The 22,805-nt window shown below is 38.3% G+C and overlaps 1 protein-coding gene across 1 annotated transcript in view; it reads right to left on the minus strand.

The window, feature by feature from the left end:
- LOC104124928 (mucin-5AC) overlaps positions 1-22,805 on the minus strand; it is a 44,187-nt gene that overhangs the window by 16,834 nt on the left and 4,548 nt on the right. The window contains exons 4-33 of the mRNA XM_035892863.1: positions 22,300-22,561; positions 21,152-21,266; positions 20,586-20,676; positions 20,067-20,179; positions 19,373-19,589; positions 18,514-18,639; positions 17,348-17,465; positions 16,361-16,499; positions 14,542-14,652; positions 14,066-14,135; positions 13,149-13,286; positions 12,900-13,064; positions 12,058-12,152; positions 10,979-11,105; positions 10,154-10,409; positions 9,490-9,539; positions 8,804-8,904; positions 8,524-8,675; positions 7,847-7,985; positions 7,633-7,746; positions 7,123-7,302; positions 6,376-6,615; positions 5,641-5,797; positions 4,864-4,992; positions 4,383-4,524; positions 3,350-3,393; positions 3,044-3,250; positions 1,612-1,745; positions 1,051-1,190; positions 14-694 (exon numbers count right to left, since the gene is read on the minus strand). Of these exons, the coding sequence (XP_035748756.1) occupies positions 14-694; positions 1,051-1,190; positions 1,612-1,745; positions 3,044-3,250; positions 3,350-3,393; positions 4,383-4,524; positions 4,864-4,992; positions 5,641-5,797; positions 6,376-6,615; positions 7,123-7,302; positions 7,633-7,746; positions 7,847-7,985; positions 8,524-8,675; positions 8,804-8,904; positions 9,490-9,539; positions 10,154-10,409; positions 10,979-11,105; positions 12,058-12,152; positions 12,900-13,064; positions 13,149-13,286; positions 14,066-14,135; positions 14,542-14,652; positions 16,361-16,499; positions 17,348-17,465; positions 18,514-18,639; positions 19,373-19,589; positions 20,067-20,179; positions 20,586-20,676; positions 21,152-21,266; positions 22,300-22,561 (4,753 nt within the window). The remainder of the gene's footprint in view (positions 1-13; positions 695-1,050; positions 1,191-1,611; positions 1,746-3,043; positions 3,251-3,349; positions 3,394-4,382; positions 4,525-4,863; positions 4,993-5,640; positions 5,798-6,375; positions 6,616-7,122; positions 7,303-7,632; positions 7,747-7,846; positions 7,986-8,523; positions 8,676-8,803; positions 8,905-9,489; positions 9,540-10,153; positions 10,410-10,978; positions 11,106-12,057; positions 12,153-12,899; positions 13,065-13,148; positions 13,287-14,065; positions 14,136-14,541; positions 14,653-16,360; positions 16,500-17,347; positions 17,466-18,513; positions 18,640-19,372; positions 19,590-20,066; positions 20,180-20,585; positions 20,677-21,151; positions 21,267-22,299; positions 22,562-22,805) is intronic.

The raw sequence follows: 22,805 nt of genomic DNA on the forward strand, positions 1-22,805 counted from the left end.
TCCCTGGCGGGGCCCAGAGGCGGGGAAGTCGACGTCGAACCACTCGCTCCAGGAGCACACTTCGACTGGACAGCTGGTAGTGGACGGGGTGGTGGTGGGGGTGACGCTGGTGGAGGATGGGCTAGGTGTCGGGGCGGGAGTGGTGGTGTAGGTCTGCGATGTGGTTTCTGAGGAGGTGGGCAGCGTGGTGGAGGTGGAGGTCGTGACTGTGGTGGAGGTTGGTGTGGTGGTGGTTGGTCTGGTGGTGGTGGTGGTTGTGGGGCTGGTGGTGGTCACGGAGGTGCTGGTTAGGCAATTGTAGTTGGGCCTGCAGCAGAAGACACGGATCCTGTAGTTGAGGCACATCCTAAATTGGCCGGTCTGGTCTTCGTTCTTGCAGACCAGTCCGAAGTGGACATCGCACTGCACGACCTGTCCGACGTTTTCGATGGGAAGTTCGGGGTAGTCCTCCGCCTGGCACTCGATTTCCTTTGGATGGTGACAGACTTCCTTCCCGGCGGCCCGGATGTGCTGGTAGGTTTCGAAGTCTCCCTGGCTGGGCCCAGAGGCGGGGAAGTCGACGTCGAACCACTCGCTCCAGGAGCACACTTCGACTGGACAGGTGACACTGGACAGGGTGTTGGGGGGGGTGACGCTGGTGGAGGATGGGCTAGGTGTCGGCCTTGTGGGGCTTGAGGATGTTGTAGTCTGTGTTCTGTTTTGAATATAAGTTGTTGGTTCTGATGTACTTCTGCTATGTATATGGTTTGTTTGTGGTGGAGTTGTTGACATTGTTGTTGTCTTATGTTTAGTTTGTAAGTGTGGTTGTGTCGTTTCTTCTGTTGATGTTTTTATTTCAGTTGTTGAAATAGTTGTTGATTGCTTTGCAGTTACATAGGGTGTTGTGGTTTGCTGGCACGGTACTGTGGTGTTTGTACAGCATTTAAATCTTACTTCATAATTATAGCAAATGGGTGGTAATTGGTCTTTGTTGTAGCATATCAACCCTTCCTCTGTATTACATGTTATGTGTTGCTCCAGGAGTGGATATGGTGTATTAGGGAACCTTACTGCTCTGCATTCAACAGCCTTTCTGTTTTCACAGACTTTGTATCCATGTTTTTCAATGTTCTGAACTGTATCAAATTCTCCATCATTGTATCCAGACCCTGGATAACTGACATCATACCATATTGACCAGTAACATTCTTCTTTAATGCAAGGAGGAGTTGTTGAAGGAGAAGTTTTTGCCGGTGTTATTTTGGTTGTACTTGTGCTTGTTTCTTTAGTAGCTGAAGGTGTGAATGTTGTACTTTTAGAAGTTGTGGCAACTGATGATGTTGTAGTGGTTGAAAATGATGTAGTTTTTTCACTTGGACTTGATGTTTCTGTGCTTTTAGTTGCAGTTGTGATCGGTGTTGACATGCTGAAATGTGTTGTGGAAGAACATGGTACAAAAGCACAGCAGAAAATTCTGATTTCATAATTGTTGCACATTGTTGAGTTTTGATCTTTGTTGTAACATATAAGCCCAGCTGTTGTACTGCATTCTACTTTTTGGCCAAGGTCTTTCAGTGGTGTATTAGGAAATTTCTCTGCTCTGCATTGAACAGCCCGTGGAGCTTCACAGACGGCATAACCTTTAGCCCTCAAATCACTAAAGGTTTCAAAATCTCCACCATCATTGCCAGGGGTTTGCACACTCCCATCGTACCATTCTGACCACTCACAGACTTCATGAACACATATTGATGTAGTTGGTGACACTGTGAAAGAGAAAAAGAAGAGACCACGGAAGTTAGAATAAATTCCTATAGATATTATCTTTTTTTTTTTTTTTATATTAACTGGGATGAAAATTTTCCTAAGGTCATTTGCTTGTATTGTGGGCCTGTAATGCATCAGTTCATTGTGCGTATAATTTAATGTGAAGGAGAACAGAGAATCCATCACCCACCGATTTAATGTACTGACATGCTTGGAACTGTCACTTCCCAAGGGAATGCCAATTATCTTTAACAAAGTGCTGAAATAAGTCTCAAACATAATTTATACACATTGGAGTAAAAAAAAAAAACCCTTGCATTTTTTTTTCATTTGATTCAGTGTAATTGCTTGGTTTGTATCTTGCTTCCATATTTATTAGTCTTTCTGGAATGTCAAAGCCCAGACTGAAATTCAGTGGAAAGAATAACATTTAGTCCATGCATCAAGATTCATAGGTACTTTCTTCTTCCAAATGAGTTGACTCCTCATGTAATATGCTGCACTGTCTTTGCTCCTCCATTTGAAATAACAGATGTCTAATGCAGCATTTTTAACACCCCTACACTTTGTACTTTAGCTCTGGTCTTAACAAACCATTATTGGTTGGAGAGCAGCCCATAAGCTTTTGCAGGTGAATTATCATTGTGAAATGGCTGGAAAATGGCTATGAATTCCAGCAGTGCTGATGGTTTCTGTGATTTCAAAACTTGTATTTCTAAATTTTACACTGAATATTTATTTCATTAAATGTGCCCATAATAATTAGAGATTACTAGCCTGAAGAATGCTAAACAGGAATTCTAGAAAAGAAAATTTCAGTATGTTAATGCCAATATCTGAGCAATCCACTTAGTACTGTAATTATAAATGACATGAACCCTACCAGGAATTTTACAAATAGTAATCATTCTGTAATTTAAGAGGAAAAATAATGAATTATTTGTTGAGAAAATATTATTCTAGGTATATAAATAGTTATAATTACAGATAATAAACCTGATACTGCTTATTTATTGTTCACTGTGAAGATAAGCAAAATAACAATATCAAACCAGTGTGCACTGGTTTTCATTTTGGTGTTTCAGAAGTGGTGGTGGGGTTTCCTATGTTTGTTTTCTTGTATTAGTTTGTTTACCAGATACTGACTGAAACCAAATGCTAATAACAAATGAGAGTTATTGTCATTTATTTTGAAGTTGTATTAATTAATTTGTGTTATGAGCGTGGGCATGGGTTTGCAGTTGTATTTCACTCAGTAATAAACAGAATATGTTTTTATGGGCTATAAAGGATATACCTGTGGCAGTAGTGGTAGGTGGTGTAGTGCTGAAGTGAAACGTTGTTGATGTTGTGGGTAATGTTGAGATTTGACATTCATAGACAACCCTTTGAAGTGTCCCATTGGGACCACAGGTTGCGACAATACACCCTCCTGTGCCATCTGTAGTATTGTAGATCACATCTTTATAGTTGTATTTACGGCCCTCATAAATGCAGACACATTCTGTAAATCAAAAGAGAGTGTTATACCTTGGTATCTGAAACAGAACGCAGAGTACCACAAATGCATCCTATTCAGATAAAAACAACTTAGTCAACATACCATATTCATCATATTTGCATTCTTCGCCATGATTTGTGCATTCACTGAAAAAGAGAAAAAAGGAGATGATGAATGTGAATATATTGGTTCACTTATTTTTTTGAAGGGAAAGTGCAGTAAATGTATCATTTGAGAAAGGATCACTGTATCACAGATGTTGAGGTTTATACAGAGAATTTCCATCAGACTTCCAAAAAATGCAAGAATGCATTCTGGTTTTAAAGGGAATTTATCTATTATCTGTTAAGAACTGAATCTTGATATATTTATATACAGTGACTAAGGGCATCTGTATGCTGAATAAACTTAAGTAAATATAGATACGTATTTAAAAGGTTAGGTTTAGTGCTGTTAATGATACAAGTGATGCAGGCAAAGCTGCCTGTAAACTGCAAAACATGCCATGAAAGTTAGGTTAGCTCAGATGGGTTTTGTGCTAAGCTCTGCCATTCTGGCTGCACTGCTTGCAGTATTCAAGTTTAGATACTTTAAAGGTATCTTAGGACAGGTGTTAACTGCTTCACAACTGGTTCTGCTAACTTTGTGCTATTTGATAGAAGGCTTAGCAGCACTTGTCCCAACATGGCATCAATTCTGACAGAATGTGTGGGAATACTTGCTGACTGTTGCAAATACGCAAGTACCAGTGCAATAACAGAAACAAGCTCAAAACAATGAAAATTAGTTGCCTACTAACTTCTAAATAATTTCATATAATGATTTTAGGGATATCTTAATACAAATTCTTAGACTGTTGCTATAACTATTATTATGTTAATTTTTTACTTAATTTAATAATGATAATAATTTTAAAAAACTTTAATAAGAATACAGAATAACTAGTAAATTATACTCTGTGTGGTAAAATGTTTCACCATGTCATCATTTAAGTTCCTGGGAATGGAAGAAAATTAGACATTATTCTGCAGCCTATGATTGGCCTAGTTCCTGTTGGCAAACAAAAAACTTAATGCATGATGAATTACGTTCCACAACTTTAAACTCAACATTTAAAAAACTTTACTAATCCTACCATGATTGACAATTCTGCTTTGAAGGCATTTTCATTCCTGGTTTGTAATTTTTTCCATTTTCATAACAACCACAATTAGAAACACAAGTCATTGTTTCTTCATCAAAATAGGACTTATTCTTTGGACAGTCTGGATAGCAGCCTGCAATAAAAATGAGAGTTATGTTGACACTAGGCCTTTCCCAAGTAGAAGTCTGTTCTCAGATTATATCTGCTTTCCCCGAATTATTCCATATGGCAAGTGGAATTTCAGACTCTGTTACTGCTATTGCTTTGATTGCACATTAAGCTTTGGAATATTTTGTCCTCATCTTCACTCCAAACAAGTTCATGATCCATTAGGGAGTGGGATACTAATTAGAAAACCTCTTCTTATAATTTCTAATACAAGCCTGTCATATACCAAGTAATATAAATTCTGTTAATCATACTACATTTTAGCTTTTTATAAGTAGAATAAGATATGCATAATTATGTTTACCTTCCAAACCTCTCAACTCATGAAGGCAGCTCCCACTTGGATTATTGCAGGTCTTCATACAAGGGGCTCCACATGGCTTGTAGTGCCACTCACATTCCCCTTGTGGATTGTAGTAATCGCAGAACAAAGCTAGAGGAAGGAGAAATGACAGAAAAACCCCCTTGATCTTTTTGCTCTACAGTCTTTCAGTTTTGCTGGGTAAAAATCCCATATGATCACAGAATCATAGAATGTTTTGGGTTGGAAGGGACCCCTAGAGGTCATCTAGTCCAACCCCCCAGCTTAATCACATAGGTGATGAACAGTATATTGTCTTATTTCTAATTTAATACAATTGTTACACTGCCACCACCTTTTGACACCAATAAAGTTATAAAGCATAGACAGAGGTAACTCTAAGCATGCAAAAGCAATTAATTGATCACCGATTTTTGCTAGTATGCAATGATGTTTACATTGAGCCTGATGTAGACAGGTGGGAGTGTAATATAATATTACAGTTCACCAGCTGTGTATCGTGATTGATAAGTAAATCAGACACTAATGACACCGCTGTTAAAGTTACTATCAATGGTTTCATTTTAAGAAGATATGTTGGCTTCCAGTGATTCACCCAACTTGTTTTGTGGGTTTTTTGCTGGTTTTAGAATACAGCAGTGCATCTTACAAATACAGTTTTATCCTTTTTTCTTTTTTCATTCTACTTTTTTTTTCTTTTTTTCTTCTCTGTTTTCTTTCCCCCTGGACCCCTTCAAAAAATAGTAGGGTGAGACTCACGACAAATGGTTGGGGTTCTCCATGAAATGCAGACATCCAGCTCATTGCACGCTTGAGCATAGGCAGCTACTGCTGTACAGAAACATTCACAGTCTCCTCCAGTGTCACAGGCACAAGCATCATCCACGCATGCTTGATAATATTCATTTGGTTCAACCTGTTGGAGAAAACATTTGAGTTTTCATGCACTTGTCCTCTTTGAAAAGGCATTCACTGTCCTAAAAAAGCTGAATAAAATATCTGAAACTAAGTGTGAGAAAGATAAGAAAGGAAGAAACCATGAGAATGCTTTGAAAAATCAAGAGCAAAATGTAGAATAAAGCTGTTACTAATAAGTTGAATGCTAAGAACTGTTTGATGTTGAAGATATATTTGCAGAAAGAATGCTGTTACATTACTACAAGCTAGCATGCAGTCATATATATGAGGTGGCTGATGTTTATACTAGTAGAAAATGATGCCATTAGAAAATAAACATATCCTGAGATTTATCTGTGATTGTCCCTTCTAATAAAAAAAAAGCAGCGATCAGTTTCTTCAGGGTACTAGTTCAAGGCATGCGATGAGAAAATGAAAGTTAAAATACTTTCTATGCAGTCTCCCTGGAACTTGGTCTGACTTAATCTTGTCAAGCATGACAAAGTGTATTTTAGTGTATTTTTCAGTATTTTTCAACATAAAAATTAACATAATCTCTGGCTCAAGAGAATTTTAAGGCTGAAGTTTTTGCCATACCTGGGAGTGACATTTTGCAAACACTTCACTGGTAATGATGCTGCATTGCTTCTGTGCCCAGGCTTTCCTGTATGGGTTTGCAGTGCATGGGTCCTTGGTACGATTGGCATTTGGGCAACTAGAAGACACTTTCCAGCTATTGCCGAACTCCAGCACATTTCCTACCACAGACTGACTGCGAGTAGTGAAATCATTATTTCCATTGCCATCGTAGTTTCCACAAAGTCCACAGATATGTCCCTGCATGGGGGTAAACACAAAATGAAAAAGATCAGTAGGATACAGTTTGTGAGTATCTGTGAGTAACAGACCTCAGGATGAGTCTTACTTAAGATTATCTGGGCCTCTTCAGTAATAGTCTTGGACATTTTCATAAATCCCTTTCATGAAGAGATGGCTCTAACTTGTCATTAGGATGGATAAGGCTAAGAAGCAGAGTAGATTCATGGTTTTTGTTCTTAGTGTTAAGCTAATTAGTTTTATCTAATCCTGAACATACCTCTTCAGTAAGGGCTTTTCATGAAGAAAGCTACTGATGTAGTTGCTGTTATGCCAATGCTGAATAACATAAGTTAAGAAAAATGTGTAGTACACAATCTAAGTCAACACTAGAAGGATAATAATATGCAATCACTGCTCTTCCAATCTTCTGGTTACAGCCTAAATTTCCATTTTTTTTTTCTTTGAGACGTAACATGAACATGTTTCAGAAATAATTTTATCCAGGTTTTGAATTTTGAAATGTACCTGAAAGCTGGGGCTAAGTTTGATGAATATACTGGTTTTCTTGTCCCACATGAGTATCAGGCCAACAGTAGTGTCAACCACCAGGTAGATGCCCATGGAACGGATTTGGAATGGCATTTTCCCTCCAGGTGCCCTCTGGATGACATCAGACTGTCCATCACTGAGTACCAGCTCATAGTTCTAGGACAGGAAAAGAGAAAGTTAAAGGCCAATTAAAAAAAAGTCACCCATTTAGTACAGTTTTATATATTGCCAGTAACTTACTGAAATAGTAATACTGTTGTAATCAAAATGATTCTATCAACAACCTCATGTTAAGCAACTTCTCTTTAGATTTCCCTCCTTTGCTGTCTCTAGCAGAGAGCAGAATTGTTGGCAGTAAACAAAGAAGTGTAGTAACATTTTCACTGTCTTGGAGGACACTTATACAATGCAGTCTATCTGGGACAGCTTGTTCTGTCCTTCTGGCACATTAGGCCCAGGATACAATTTATTAAAGAAAATACTTACGTCCAGGAAAACTTTAATAGACTTAGAGCAAGTGGTTCCTGTAGTGCCACATGGAATGTTCTCGGTGATGACACTGAAGGTTCCCTGATTCGTACCTTGTTGACCACAGTAGTTCTGAAACAGGGGAATGACATTCAGTGTTAACTGTGCTACATGGTCATATGTAAAATGCAAGGTACTTCAATAGTACAAAAAATCTGGGAAGGACTCTTACCTGGACCAGAACATATTCACAGTCTCCTTCAAAATCAAAGCGTTTGCCATCAAAGGTGGTGTAATGCCCATCTCCATAAACAGAACAGGTTTCCATGCAAGGCTCCTCAGAGCAGTGCCATTTTCTGTTTCTACATGTGCTGCATAAGACAGAAAGCACTCCAAATGTAAAAACCAGACATACACATGATATAGTTGTATGTACATACCTGCATGTACATCAGTCTGATTTTAAAATGTGTTAAGCCTATAATGAAAAAATAAGGTTTGCTTATTCTCAGAAATGCAGCATAGCTCAAGAGCCTTTGAGATTTACCCAAAGACACTGTTACTTCGTGATGTCATGAATCATTTGGGTTAGAAAATACTTCAAATCTCACATTTTTACATCTTTTTGGATGTGTTGAAATGTGGGCATTGCCTGCAAGGAAAAAAGCTTTCTTGGATAGAATGAATATGAAGACATCCCAACCATATTGTTCTTCTGACCACTTGCAATTTCTGTGCTGTGTGCCATTGTAAAAAAATGACAGTGCTTGCTTTTTAGGTACTAACAGGGTCATCTTACGTAGGATTCCTTCCTATAAATCTTGATACCGCTAGAGTGAAATGCTGTAATCCACCTAGAACTATTCCCTTTCGGGTGCTTGAAAATAATACTTTTCAATACGTTCTTACCACTTGTTACAGCCAACTCTGATCGATTCTCCTGGACTGTAGGAGTTCCCGTTGTGAACACATGGACAGTCTTCTGGAGCTATACAGACACCGTTGCTATCTAAGACTTGGTTATGAGGACATACACAGCCAGAGACACAGTGGGTTCTGTACTGTAAGGACCATAGAGAAAACATGACTTGAAACATTTCCCTGATGGGAGATTCCAGCTGCAAGCTGGTAACTGTAAAAGAGATCTAGTTAATATGTTTTCAACTGGGTATAAAGAGTCTATACTTACACATTCTGTATCTAGAGTCTGACAGCTCTTTTGGCATCCTGCTCCTACCACATCTGCAGTAGCATTGCCACAGTCAATATAAACCATGGGAGGTACGCAGACTGAAAGAGAGAAAGGCCATGAGAAATGCGAGATCAACCATATATTTACACCTTTGTGTTTCCTTATTGCAGACTGAAGGAAAAAAAGACTCCTCTGTGAGATACCTTAATATAATGCATTTGACCAGAAAGAGAAACTGAATATTGTTTTGAAGTCACAATCATCTGGTTTTTGTGCTTATGCTTGGACTACTCATAGAAATTAATGTTCAGTTAGCTTCGTGAAACATTTCCTTTCAGAAAAAAAAAAAATCAAGAAAACAAAGATCCTAGTTTATTTTGTGGTTTTAGGCTTTTAGTACTTTTATTTAAAATATGGATGGTTTGCACCTCACATTCAGTGAGGTGACCAAGTATTCTTTTCCCCTGGGTAACCCAGGGCAGTTATAACTTGTTTCAGCCATCTGAAAATTAAGACAGTGGGTTTTTTGTATTTTGGGAATATCCTCTACATTACAGAAGTCATCGGTTCATTTTCTTTTTTTCTTTCAGACTTGTACAATTTGCATCATTATGACAAAAAAAGAACAGAAAATGGTGAAGATGGAAAGGGAGAATTAAACGAAATCTTAAGTGATATGTTACCTGGCTCAGGTTTCTCTCCAATGCAGCTCAGCTTTCCATAGGTGCAAGTGCTATAAAAAAAAGAGAATGGATATGGTTTTGCTTTTCATTGTTATGTTTCAGCTTGTTTCCTAATGAATTTGAAATAATGAAAAATTACTGTGTGATAAAAGAGAGAAAATGTGTCCTTTATCAGAATAATTTGTACTATTCAAAAGTATTTTATATTAGAGCAGACCAAAATACAAGTATATTCTATATAAAGGCAGTTTTGCTCTGTCTGTTTGCCTGGTTAAGAACTGTCCTTCAGAGTAGTTCAGATTCCATTCATAATGGCAATAACCTGTAATTGGCTTATCAAGCGTCTTTCACCATGGAACAAGTCTTTTACAGTCATGGATAAAAAGTATGTGTGGTGGGGAAGGAGTGAGTGAGTGACTGGGTGGGAGTTTGGCTGTTAGCCAAAGCTACCCCACCACAGTATGGTTTGTTGAATTCCTGTAGGAGTGTAGGTAAAATCTTCCAAACTTTAATAACCCTAACAATTTTTAAGGATCTGTGATTTTTTTTGTATTAAAAGTTATCAGGGAGAGAAGTGCATTTTATTTTAATAGACTGCATAATGTATATATGGTTTCATGATTGCCTATATCCAATGTCATTCTTTTGTTTATGAATCTCTTACCAGACAACTCCATTATCATGAACAACTTCTCCAGAAGACACAGGCATTCCTTTGTAGTAACAAGGACAGCTAGAAGCAGGTACACATTTGCCACTTTCATCCATGTAGGTTCCATTTATGCAGGTGCAGCCATCCACTGGGACAAACTTGATGCTGCATGTGACATCAGGCTCACTCAGAGACCGGCAGGTGGGTTGACAGGAATCGACATTGTAAGTGTACTTCAGGGATTTCGGACACAAGGTGGTGTATTTTGCTTGAGAGTAAAAAAGGTGAGTTACATGTGTAGTTCATTTAAGAATCAATGTAGGTTTAAATGCAGTATTTGAGGTAAAGAATATATGGTAAACATGGCAATGTATGTACACGTGCTTTACTGATATTGTCAATAGTGTAATTTTTTTTTTGTACTGCTAGAGCAGAATTTTGCCCTATAATTGTGTCACAAATACAAATGTTTTGTTCAGGTTAAAAGAAGAAAAAAGTTCAATTATGTTAATGCAAGGTGTGCTTTTTCTTCACTGTTATTTTTTTTTGTCAAAGTAAATTGAGAAATGCCCTATTTATTTTATTCCTATTGCAAGGCTATTGAGGTCCATGTTGCTTCTGCTGATTCTGAGCAAGTAACCTAACAAAGTCTCGTTTTTATATATCTCCCTGCTTACTGCTTGTCTTTTATGGTATTCCCTTCCTCCTCAAATTCTTGAAAGTCAATGCTTTACCTAAAACACAGTTTAACACAATCTACTGTAGGAATCCCTGAGAGCTGCTGTATGGGACCTTCTGGATGATCATTTTCAAGAGGCAAAGGGAGGTATAACTTACTGCAGGCTTTGCTCCTCCATCCAGTGAGGAGAACTCCTTTAGCAGCACAGGCCCTGACATAGCTGGAAAGGGCAGCACACATGCAGTCCTCACTCTTCTCACAGTTACACGTGTCAAACATGCAGTTCTAGGGTCAGAGGATGACATATGATCACCAGATAATCATTTCAAAGCCATGGTGCTCTATACTTTCTTAGAATGTCCTGTTTGTTAGAGCTAAAAGTGAGTGTAATCCATATGTATAAGTTAACTTCTGCCTATTTTCCATTTGAAGATTTCATTGAGCACTTTCAAAAAAGAAAGATTCTTTGCAAGGAAGAGAGAGTAATTAGAGGTCCACAGTTTTGAACTATTTTTTCTTTTTGTTGTTCTTTTTTACTTTTTCAGGTGTTGCTAGGTTTCCCAACTGCTTCCAGTTTGTAATCACTGTGCCATGTATACTTAGAACAAGTAGAGGGTATTTGATGCCACCCAACTTTTAGGCTTTAGGCTTAGGAGCTTGGGCTCTCTGCGTCGGAGGAACAGAGAAAACAAGAAGTCATTTAATGTGTTGCTGTGCTAGACAAGGTCGCTATAATGTTATAATTCCAGAAGATGTTTTGTGAAAATATCTTACAGATTTCCAATAGCAGGGCAACTTTGTAAAGTCCCCAGGCAGTTAGTTCCAAAGCTTCACCACCTTGAACTCCTGAAATATTTCTGTTCACATCTTATCTAAATTTCTTTGCTGCTTCTTACACATATTTCTTGCCTCGTCCTTGGATATATGCAAAAGCCTTTTGAGAGCAGTTCGGAGCAACTAATCAAAGTGCTAGTTAAGGCTAAAGCTTTCCTTATATCTCAGGACCTGATAAGGAGTCCAGGGAGTGCAAGCTCCTAGCTTAGGCATTTAGTTTGGTACTTAAAAATAGAAAGATACCTTTACAAAGGAGTAATTATTATGATGTGTAGATAAAAATGGCTTGAAAAGAACTATCATGAATGCATCTCCTCCCAATTGGCAAGTTATTCTCTCAGGTGTTAGTATCAGACATCTGAGTCTTTTTCTTCTAACTGGGAAAAAGTTAAGAGCTGAGTACCTTCTGGTAAACTTCTGGATTCACTGTTGAGTGACATTCAGCAAAAGGTCCTGTGGTATCAGAGAGCAGTCCACACCAGTGCTGAGCATACTGGTCTGTGAATTGAAAACATGGTAAGAATTTCTCTTGCACTTCATTGTCTAAACTCTTGTCTCAATGTAACAATACTTCCTGCAGTGCAGAAGCTTAACTTAGGGGTTCAGCTCTGCATTTGCTGAAACACAAACAGCCTTTCACTTCCTCTATACAGAAAATATGAACTCCTCATAAACTGCATGCTCTTAATTCATGGTAGTTGTCATGGAATAAACTAAGACATCCTTAGCTGAATTTTGAAAAAGGAGGTTCACATTGTGAATTAAAAATACACTAGTTCATCTCAGAAAACAGAACAGTGGCTTGTGAATGCTCAGAAATTACGTATTTCATTGGCTGAAATGGAGCCTGAGAACTATGAAACTCTGAATTGTAAGTCTGGTTCTCAGTTTAGCAGTCGAAGGACTACACTGAGTCCTACCTTCAGTGAGGCTATGCACAGCTTTTTTCATACGTGACAATCAGTCCTTTCCAGGAATGGATCCCTGATACACTATATGTCTCCAGTTTCCCTTAATTAAATTGGCAAAAATACTTGCTTTCTTTATCCAAAGGAATATTTTTGAAGATCCAAAATAATATCTTCATTATTATTTATTAATTGAAGACTACTAGTGTTAACTGAGGAAGATAGTGTGTGTGCAAATGGTTCACCATTACTTTGGCTAAATGCTTGGTGGTTGATCAGCTTATTCCTTCTTTCCATCTTAAAAGAGAATAAAGAGGTTACTGTATGCTGAGCTTACCATTTTGTACGCTGACAGTACAAGGGTTCTCAAAGGTATTTTTGGCATCAGGACAATCAGCCCGAGTTTTCCAGGTATTGCCAAAGGCAGCTGAAGTACCCTCTATTACACCACTGGTGGTTTTGAAATCATCTGTCTGAATGTCATTGAAGTTTCCACAGAGACCTAAAAGGAAGCAGATGAGCTGTGAAAGTCTCCTACAGCATGAAGTGTACTGATGAAGGCAGTTGTTACGATAAGATCACTTACCACAGGTCTGCCCTTTATGTGATGGATCTAAGTCTATAAAAAGTTGCATGAGAGGCATGAGCTGAACCTGTAGCTGAAGACCAAAGGTTGCTTGCAGAATGATGAAGAAAGATGATGGCCTGAAGATGGTGACATTCGCTAGGAACATAAAAACATAAGAGTTACAATTTCATATGAGATGAGCAGTTGAAATAACAGTTTATTATATAGAGGGATTCTAGAGCTGTTTGATATGATCCTAATTTCTGAAGAACTGGAGGAAAAATTATCCATACAGGATTTCAAATCCAAAACCAAAACCACTGTCTTTACCCTAAACAACAAAAGTATAAACCCCCACCACTTTCTGTCAAGTGTTTTAAATAAGGGGAAGAACACACACTTCTGTTGCTATTTAAAATGCCACCTTTGCTTGATGAAAATTATATAGCATGATTTAGTGGTAGAGTCCAACCTGGACCTATTCTGTCCTTTCATGGCCTGCTTTCTGTTCAGGTACAGTAGTATCTGAGAAGAACTGACACGAGAGAAACTCTCCAGTGATGAATGTGCACCAAGCGAAGGGACAGAGGGAACGCAGGGAACTAAACAACTTGAGATACTGGAGTCCTGTTGCATATCAGAATTCTTCCTTCCTTTCTTATGGCAATGTTTGGATCTGGAGGTGTGCAATGATGGCATTTGCTTGAATTGAATCTCCATTTCATATTGCTAAAATTAGACCATGATTTGGCTAAAATTATGAGAGTTGAATAGGGAAACCCCATTACTTTAAAAATGAGAGACTATACTCTGTTGGGGTACCTTGGGTTTGCTGCAGTGTAACCAAAGGTAGAATTTGGCTTTAGATTAAGTGATATAATAACATTTTAAAGTCAAAATGAGAAACATCACAGACGTCTTCCAGAGGAACTTACCTGCAGAGAATGGCAGCTGTGTGTAGATCATATTCACAAATACACTGCCAGAAGGCTGGATCACAATGTTCTGTCCACAAGAAAAGGCAATTATTATCAAGCATATTTAGGAAAGGTAAAACACTTTCCAAATAATTTCTATCTAGTGTTGTTCAGGATAAAGGAGAAAAAAGTGGGGGGAGACTGTGATGATGTTCCGATTCCTGTACTATTTCTTTACCCTTTATTACTGTGATCTGTTGACTGTCAAAACAAACAAGCAAAAGCCCGAAGATAACTAAATGCCAGAAAACTACTAGGACCTTGACTTCCAATGTACCTACTTTATTCTTAATTTTTCTTTGAATAATGTTCAAATGAGATAGAACAAAATCAGTGCAGATTTCCTGTTTGTGCTGTTATGTGTCATTTGCAAACTACTTGTCTATTAAGCTTTGAAAACATCCCTGCAGAATGTTACTACATTTGTTACTTACAGTTTGTCCTCCACTTAGGCTGACGGCTACACCCTTGAGGCACGTCTCAGTGTCAGTCAGGCCACACTTGCGGATATCTCCCAGAACAGTGAATTCATTGCTGTCACAGGACTAGAAGAAAACAAAATATATTGTTAGAAGAATTTGTTATATTAAGATACTGTTATGTTACAAAGGTTCACACTCAAATGGTGTTCTTAGTAAAGTGAGTAATTTAAAATATTGTTTATTCCTTTTCTTCCTGCTCATATGTTCTTACATAGATGTATGTATACAGTCACCAAGCAAGCTGGCGTTCATGCAGTCTGTGCAATGGAAGCTATCCATTACTTCTGACATTCAAGGGCAAGTTAGGCATACTAAGCTGAACATCAGAACTTCCTAATATTTAGGTAATACTAGTTTAATATGCTAGAGAAGAAGAAGAAGGGAGTGTGCCTTTCTTGCCCATTGGTTATGTTGTTTAGCTGGGAGAGGAGAGAAATTGTTTCGTCTCTTCTGCGCTGAGTAGATTATCAAAGAGTCTGGTGATTTGGACATTCTTTTAACAGGTAGAAAGTGTGTATTTAATTATCTTCTCATAGGAGAAAACTAAGCTAAAATCACTATTCACTAAGTTACTGAATAAAGGCAAAACTCAGGTTTTCGGTTCTGATTTTCATCAGACTGTGTTCTCTGAGCTATATTCAAAGTGTGCCTAATGGCCAAGATGATTACAGGGAAACACGCAGAGGCTGTGATTCTGAATGTGTCTTGCCACTTTCTTGGAATAATGAAGATTAAAATGAGGACAGCTGAGATGCAGAATTGCAGCCATCTGGAAATCTAATGTTAAAATAGTGGAGTTTTTGACTTCTTGTGTCCAAGTTTAGGGGTTTTCTGTAGCTCCAGAGCCTCTGAGAATCTAACTTTACATGCTGATGTGAAAAGGGGAATTTAACTTGTAAGTCTGACCTATGCTCCTTTTGTGGATCAAGCCCAGTTTCATTGATTTAGTCAAATCTATTTCTAAATTACTTTGTTCCAGTTCATTTCTAAGTTTTTATGGTTCTCTTTTGTAACAGTTTGAGCTTTTTGAAAACAGATTTTATTTAATATGAAGTCTTTATGAAAATTGTTTACATCACTGCTCCAATGCAAATAAACAACAAATGTACCTAGGATTCTGAAATCTGCAAATCTGTAGTCATTATTTAGATATATTTACTCAGAATTCAGTCCCTACAAATCTAAAACCTCCAGTAAATCTTAGGTCTTTTTGTAAGCCATCAATTTCTAATTCGGGTTTTAGACTACATGTATGACTTCTTAGCATTTTGCTTTTAAACTCTAGAATCTTTTGTGTTTACTGGGAAAGACTGGAAGGTTGATCATCTTAATGAAATAGCTCCTCTCCCATGAATTCTATATAATAGTAATTCCATTATGAATACTGTTAAATTAGCCATTGATCTATATTAACTGTGACAAAAAGGACAGTACTGATGGACATAATAAACACTTTGCTCAGAAAGAAGTAGTTATAAACAACCAGTTAGTATTTAATTAAAAAATTAATGGGAAGCATGGAGATTTTTTCATGGAACCTAAAAACTCAGTGCAGTTCTTAAAAAATGGTCAAAGAACACAAAACTACTACAGTATGTTTATTTAGTATAACCCTAAAAGGAAGCCCCTGAAATCCACTTAAAGCTCCATGTTGACCCTGTAAATTTCAGAAAGTGAATGCAATTGCCAGTAGTTTTAATTAAACGTTATATATAATAAAAACATTTTCCTTTAGCATATTGCTTTAGCAAGGATTGTGACTCATTTTTACCTTGGTTAAGACATAGCTACAGTCTCCAAAGAAGGAATAATATTTCTCATCAAACGTTGAAATGTGGGAGCCTCCTTCAATACTGCAAGTCCCGGGACATGACTGGGTGACACAAGACCATTCACCTCCAGCACAGGTACTGAAATGAAGAAGGGATTCAGTAACCTTGGGTAATGCATGTGTAAATGAAATGAGAGATAACAAGGGCAGTCAATGCCTTAATATTCCTCTTGAAACATTGATCATACTGTCAAAGAAACCAACATTGTTTTGAAATCTCGGAATAAGTATGGGACAGGCACATTTATATTACAGATAATTTTTTATATCTTGCTGTTCCATTTCCAGTCTTTGGACAGAATTCAGTCCTGGTGAAGCTGGCATCCATTCTGCAACAGATGAAGGATTGCCGCTCATCTCCATTAGCATGGCTCAAGCTTCAAACATGTGAAGTATTTCTCGGAAAATAACATGCATGTTGGTGGTTCTTGTATTCATAGATAGGTAGGTGCATTTGCATACACTTATGCAATAATACTCCAGTAATTATAATGATATTGAAAAAATAGATACCATGTCTGTCAAATATGCCTCTTAAATGTGATCTCCCGCTCTAATGCAACATGTCCCTAAATGTCACATCCTCCATAGTATTTACATGAGCATCCTAGTATTACACTGTAGTGCTGCAAAGGACATAACACAGTAATTCACATTTTTAAACACCTCCCGTATTTGAATTTGATTGTCTTCTTTAATTAATTGGTCTTGAAATTGGAGTACCTATATCTAAACTCAGATTTTTGCTTCCAAATGTGAGGAGAAAACAGAGACGTAAGTATCCTCTAAAAATGTGTAATCAAGGAGCTTCAGCTGATAAGTAGTTCCTCATTTCTTTTTAAGGGGAAATTAGTAATTTTTCTCTGGGTTTAAAATGTTCAGGTAGCGTACCTAAAAAAAAGAAGTATAAGAAAGGGTCTATGTTACCATGATCTGCATTTAGATGAGAAGGAGGCACCAGGAGCATAAGTTTCACCTTCATAGGTACAGTGGCATTCTTGACGGGGAATGCAGCCAGCACCATTAATGTCATCAAATACCATTCCTAGGGAAAAAAAATGGACTGTTACTCATTCCGTGCACTGCAGAACCTGCTTTTGTACACATATCTGGTAGATCCCTGAAAGCATGTTCTATTTCTTCTGTATTACACAGAAAATTAGTAGAAAGTACTTTAAAATAATGAGATGGCAGCTATGTAGGATTTGAAGGGCTATGTTCCATTGAAGCCTAACTCAAATCTTAGAGTGATCCAAAGAGACTTCTAGGGAAATACCTTTCTGTTATGGACTTCATTAGATTGGAAGCAGGATTAAAATTACTAGATGATGAGGTGGAATGGATGAACCATTTGTAAGACTGCCCAGGGACATATTTTTACAGTAAATATTTTTATACCCAAAAGCAGAGGATTATCTAAGAGAAGTCAGTACTATTATACAAGCAAGTGATGGTGAATTCTGTGAGACAGGATGGATGATGGGCAAAAAGAGCTGCAGGGGGTGAAGATCCTACCATGCAGTCACTCACAACAGCAACAGTTCTCAGCCCCACAGGTAAGAATGCACAAAAATAACTCATTTTCTTTGTTCGTCTTGCACTGATACTCAGTTCTCATGCATAACTCTCTGAAGCGCTAGATTTTACACACTGCCTAGTGCTCTCTCAGCATCTTGTTTAGACACCCAGCACTGGACAGGAAGGGTTTGGTAATTCGGGGAACAAGACACAGCTTTGCTAACACCAGGAGTTATCATTGTGAGCAAAGTGTGATTAAACATTACACGCTTTCTGTGAACTGAATATGGATGCTGACAATAGAAGACTTCCTCTTATTGTTAGGAGGGAAGTATTTTACTCTCACTTCAGTCACTACATACATGTCTCAGGCACGTTTGTTGTTTAAAAGGACATTTTTAGTAATTGGAATAGAAATGGTGCATGTGTATCAAGGAAGAAATGCAGTTACTACTTTGATGATAATAACAGTGATGACATGATGAGAATGATACGGAGTAGCAAAGTTGTTAAATGTGTACTGGTAAGTGTTCTAGTGGCTTTGGCTGTAAGAGAAGGGCAGGAAATAAGCTTGCCTGGAGGACAGACGCAGCCGTCTATGCAATGATCTTCACAAAGTGCAGATCGTTCCGGGTTGCTGCATGTGTCAGAGCAGGGGGAGCCACACTCCTGGTATTGCATGTTGAAAGGACATATTTTGGCTGAAAGTGGAAGGAGTATTATAATGCTGACTTTTCCTTTGAAATGCTGAGAAAACAGTATTTCATAGAATCATAAAATCATAGAATCGTTTAGGTTGGAAAAGACCTTTAAGATCATCAAGTCCAACTGTTAACCTAACCCTGACATCCCACCACTAAACCATGTTCCTAAGCACCTCGTCTACCCGTCTTCTAAATACCTTCAAGGATGGAGACTCAACCACTTCCCTGGGCAGCCCATTCCAGTGCCTGACAACCCTTTCTGTGAAGAAATTTTTCCTAGTGTCTAACCTAAACCTGCCCTGGCGCAACTTCAGACCATTTCCCCTTGTTCTATCACCCGTTACCAGGGAGAAGAGGCCGATCCCCACCTCGCTACAGCCTCCTTTCAGGCAGTTATAGAGGGCAATAAGATCTCCCCTCAGCATCCTCTTCTCCAGACTAAATTTGCAGTTTAGGTTGTTTTCTGTCAAGATATAATGGGGTATCCTGATCCAAGTGGAGGCTGCAACATTTTAGACTTTCTGATATATATTGAAAACCCTTTGTAATGCAAAATCCCCTAAACTTCCGTATTCCCAAAGTCTTGAGTATGCTCAGGTATAAAACTGATTTCATTAAAATTACATGAATCTTTAAACAGCTGTCTTCTTCAGGAAAAAAACCCACATATTTGAATTTTGCTAGATATGGGTAGTAATAACAGGTGAAAGACCCTTCCTGAGATACTTACGACACAGTTCTGAGGTTCTCCAGTTCAGAGGCTGTCCGCCTGCATGAGCACACTGCCGGGAGTATTCAGCAAATGTGTTGCACATGCAGAAGTCTGCCATAGAGCTGTCACAGTGGCATACGTCTTGTATGCAAGTTTCAATGTAGTCCTGAACATTCACAAGTGCATTACAGCTTGTAAATGCTTTACTGGTTAATACTGTCTCACAGATAGAAGCCTAGGGGGGAAAATAGAGAGGATAAAGCAAATGTTTAGAAAATACAACACTAATTATTTAAGCCATGTAGCAGAACAAACCAAAGATCCATCTGGTCCAGAAACCTGTCCAACAGTAGCCATAAGCAGATGTTTAGGGAAAGGTATAACAATAGGGCAAGTACACACTATCTTCCCATATCTTGAGTTACTTTCAGCTCAGGTGACTTCCCAAGCATTATACAGTGTCTTTGTATTATGATATCCTCAATGAATTTCTCTTACATGAAAATTCCAGTCTTCTCTTGGAAGAGAAATGCAACTTTTTAGCACTCACTTTAGCAAATAATAAAAAATTAAATTTAGAAAAATTTTCTTTCCAGACTTACAGTTGAATCATATTCATGCCATATTTTTTCCAGTTCTAACAAATTTTCTCCAAAGACAAGGAGAATGTATTTTACACTGAGAAAACAAATTTTGAGAGAGAGGCTCTTACAAATTCAGCTGAGCAGTTCACTAGAACAGGAGGAAGAATAGGATCAGCACATTGCTCTGTTGGTCCATCCAGTTTCTGCATATTCCCAAATTGTACAGGAGTCAGTTTTGTCTCTGTAAAAAGCAGTCCAAATATTAGAATAATATTTACTGGTTTGTTGGCTTTTGCATGGAGATATTTTCTTTTGAGACACTACCTGCTATGACATCAACAGTGATTGCCAAATAATATCACTATAATATGAAAGGCAAAGGAGATGAAGAAGGTATACAAGGAACTGGATCCTAACTGTTGAAAACAAGTAGAAAGTTGCATGGGCCAGGTGTTAAAAGATCTAACAGTGATGGAAGCAGCCTAATACATCTCAAAGCCCTGACTCTATACATAACTGGCAGCACAGCAATACATAAAGAAGTATTACTAGTTTTGCAGATAATACAACCCACAACCTGTTACAGTATACCACGAAAATAAAGAAAAGCAAAGCACCAATACTTTATTTTGCTTTTTATTACTTACTCCCTGACATAAATTCATTGCTAATTGGAATTCCATTGAAGTCCCCACAAAGTCCACAAGTTTGATTGGCATATTTCTGATCTAGTTCCACCTAAAAGAAATGAGGAAAGAGCGCTTAGGTTCATAGTAATGTCAGCCTTGATGGTTAGGAACATAGGCTACATAAATATTGCTTATGCACTGAAAATTTAACATATGTATAACTGTGCAGATTTTCCCATGTGGTAACAAGGTAGGCACCATGGGGAAGGAAGGTCAGTGGCCACCAAAAAAACTTGATCTTATTTTAGCCCTGGTGCTGTGAACTTTGGCACATTGCCAGGTCTGGAATCTGAGCAATACTTCACCAGGAGGTGGGGACATTATAATTGGGTGTCTGTTGATACTGAGCTGAACTTGGTGGAAAAAAGGGAAATTGGGAGAAGTCTGGAAGACAGAACAATGCACTAAAAATGAACACAAATCCAAAAGTGACTAATGTCTGCCTGGCTGATTAAGACTGCAAAGATGTAAACGGACTTTTTTCAAAATACAGGCTTTCTGCCATGTTTTGGATGTTTTCTTACCAGGAGGGCATCCTCTTCATTCCAAAGGAAGGTCAGTCCTAACTTGGCAGAAACTTTCAAATAGCTGTTACTTCTCTCTATCAAGATTCCCATATGGCTGTATGGCAACAGAACCCTGGGGAAAGATCACCATAATTCAGAATTCAGCAGGGGTGGGGACAGAATATCCATTGAATATCCACACTGATATCCTTTCTCATTCTCTTTGAGAAGCGTCGACATACATAGGTGAGGAAATTAGTCAGCAGTAAGTAAATACAACACAAGTTGGCAACATTTTGGCTGTTTCCTATGCAATTGCTTCTCATTGTGCAAATGGATCAGCCTTGCTTTCCCTGCTGTTCCTTTTGGCTATCTCTGTTAATGGTGTTTTTCTAGATAAAATGTTGGCATGTGTCTTTGGTTGTATTGTTCAAAAAAGTGCTGGGAGGTTCTGTCTTGCAGGCAGTATGCTTCAGGATATTGCTAATTACTCCTTAAAGCCCTTGATAATAAAGGGATAGACTCTTCAGGCTTTCTGTGACGTGAGTGCCATTCACAAAGGTGTACCCAAGATAACCGCTAGACTAACTTGCTATACATAGGTGCTACAATACATAACTTACTGCAGGATAGCTGCCCAAATATTTACCCAGCCTTTTGGACAGGTTTCATGCCCTATGCCAAAGTCAGTGCTACCACTGCTACATAGATAACAAGTTTCCAGGCATTTTAAATGAGTGCAGGTACAAGAAGCAGTCACTGCTTAACTGCATACTGTTCAGTGCAAGGACAAAAGCCATCAAAAATTCCTCTCAGGGATCCTGTTCTGGTAAAATTAATGGAAAGTAGAAACTTAAAGGGTATAAAAACCTAACACTTTGACTGAATCCAGCTTATAGCCTCAACTGTACAGATGCATACACAGTTGGATGAGTGGAGCAGCATTTGGACTATAGCTCATCTGAACAAAATGGACACAGAGATAATCTCCAGAAGTGGCATGTAGCTGACTGTCAGGCCCTCTTATTTTTGTGGATAATTCAGGAAGGACCTGAGCCCTACAGCTCCTTGGGAGCAATGTGATATCAGATGACAGAAAAGGATGCTTGCTCAAAGAGGCCACTGGGAGCAAAAGCAGTGATAACAGTTTCAAGTTATGAACATACGATTTGCCATCAAGCAGGACAGAGCCATGGGTCAGTTCAATCACTGCTCCTTCCAGTTGCATGATGACATGAGTGATCATGGTAGCATTTTCCACCATTGTACGCCTAATCTGGATGTTGAAGTCCTCATAGGGAGATTTGCAGTTGGATGCAAAGATGTAATTGCAGACCCCAGGGAAGTAAAAGATGTCCCCATCGAAGTTCTTGAAGTGGAAGTTACCCCATGTGCTGCACACACAGCCATTGTGAGAGGGGTTGCCAGCTGTGGATTCAAAATAAACAGTAAGAATTTTCTGTAATTTGCTGTATATACCCTCCCTTTAGTTGCTTTTCCCTTTTTATTTCTTTCACTAGCCTCTGTCCAAAAAGCCCATCTTCTGTTTTCCTTCTTGTCAAGCTATTTGTTTATCAGTCTGTTATTCATTTAGTTCAATTATCTTTTATGTTTAATCTGTTTTGCATAGGTATATAGGGCCTAAGATCAGAAGAGACCTCCTGGGTCACTA

The sequence above is a fragment of the Egretta garzetta genome, unplaced genomic scaffold (assembly GCF_000687185.1).
Source record: "Egretta garzetta isolate BGI_Z169 unplaced genomic scaffold, ASM68718v1 scaffold44, whole genome shotgun sequence".
NCBI classification, from domain to species: Eukaryota; Metazoa; Chordata; class Aves; order Pelecaniformes; family Ardeidae; genus Egretta; species Egretta garzetta.